Source organism: Loa loa (genome assembly GCF_000183805.2).
Source record: "Loa loa unplaced genomic scaffold supercont3.916, whole genome shotgun sequence".
Taxonomy (NCBI): domain Eukaryota; kingdom Metazoa; phylum Nematoda; class Chromadorea; order Rhabditida; family Onchocercidae; genus Loa; species Loa loa.
Window position 1 is genome coordinate 1 of NW_018109096.1, and position 1,516 is coordinate 1,516.

Genomic DNA, 1,516 nt, shown 5'->3' on the forward strand with positions numbered 1-1,516 from the left:
TTTTTTTTGAAATTATAACTAGAAAAAAATATTACCTATCAAGAAGATTTCCTTAAAACAACGAATTTTGATTATACCTCATATTTGTCCATAAATCGTGAAATAAGGCGTTTCAGTAGACCCAAATCATCCATCAACGGATAATACATATTAAATTCATCACCGTAAACAAACGGAAATTGTTGAAGTTTATTTAATGACTCTTCTAACTGAGCCATTTTCGTTAATAACTGAAAATAAAAGAAAAGATGTCCTATATCCTGAAAAGATGTCCTGTATCCTGAAAAGATGTCCTGTATCCTGAAAAGATGTCTTGTATCCTGAAAAGATGTCCTGTATCCTGAAAAGATGTCCTGTATCCTGTATCTTTGTTTTAAAATTTGATTAAATTTGGCAAAATGCATTAATAACAGTAGTTGCAAATCGTAAATAACCAAGTAATTATTAAACAATCGATAATGAAATTAAAAATGAAATTCAGTGCATTTAAGAAAATTGCAAAAGACTTTTTTTTCCCAAATCATCACAAGTAATACATAATATACGCGTAAATGATAAATGGCTTGAACAGCTAATCCTAGTAGATGGCTTAAACAACTAATCCATGTTCTCTCTAGAAGTTATTTGCGACGTGTAATTACGCATTCTTATCTGAAAACGTGCCTTAAAAAAATAATTCAATCGTTTAATTTAATCATAAGCTCATTAATTTTGCTAAAATATTTTCGTCTTTTTTTAAACTCCTTTCCTATTTCTCACATAAATTTTGTTTTTTAAAAAAAATCCATTCAAAATCTGATTCAATTTAAATTCATTCTATCCAAAACATACCACAGTTGGAATCAAAAAACTCAAACAAACATGCTTGCATACAAATGGACAAATTTATTCAAAAATTGGAACGGAGAAAAATTAGTGTAATTAAATTTGAAGGAAGTTTAAAAATATCAGTTTTCAGCCAATTCATACATACATCTTTATGTTCTTTTTTTGTCCAACTAACAAAATCCTTCGTCAACAATTTGGCTTCTTCTTCAAATTTTTTGTCATCCAGAATAATTCGGTGAAATTGATTGGTTAACAGATGTCGTTTATACATTGCTACTTTAATTGCTGTCGCATAGTCGATTATATCAGCTATCGGGAACTACAAATAACTTTTTTATCCGCTTTGTTTTATTATTTTAATCTTTGTTCCTTGAATTTATTAAAATTCATGGTAAATGTTAGTTTTTTAAATAACAAACAATACATTTACAGTAGGAAATACTATGACATTCATTTTGAACTAAATTGTTAAAGAATAAAAAATAACAAAATTAGAAGATATATTATTATTTCTTTCTTCTTCCATAAAAATTCGAATGCAATATCAGTTTTTTATTATCTATCGTATATTATTCAGTCATCCCATTTATTTGTTTATCTACCAATTTTAAATACAGAATTTTGCAATTTCAACTCAAACTATCTCTTTGTTATCACTAATCATTTATTAATCATTATCAGTTATCAG

At 26.9% G+C, this 1,516-nt stretch overlaps 1 protein-coding gene across 1 annotated transcript in view; it reads right to left on the minus strand.

Annotated features, from left to right (window-relative positions):
- Window positions 1–71: 71 nt before the first annotated feature.
- The window catches only part of LOAG_19015 (hypothetical protein), a gene marked incomplete at both ends in the record, with an annotated part of 3,247 nt that continues 1,802 nt past the window's right edge, over window positions 72–1,516 (minus strand). The window contains 2 exons of the mRNA XM_020451672.1: window positions 72–230; window positions 974–1,147. Of these exons, the coding sequence (XP_020304527.1) occupies window positions 72–230; window positions 974–1,147 (333 nt within the window). The remainder of the gene's footprint in view (window positions 231–973; window positions 1,148–1,516) is intronic.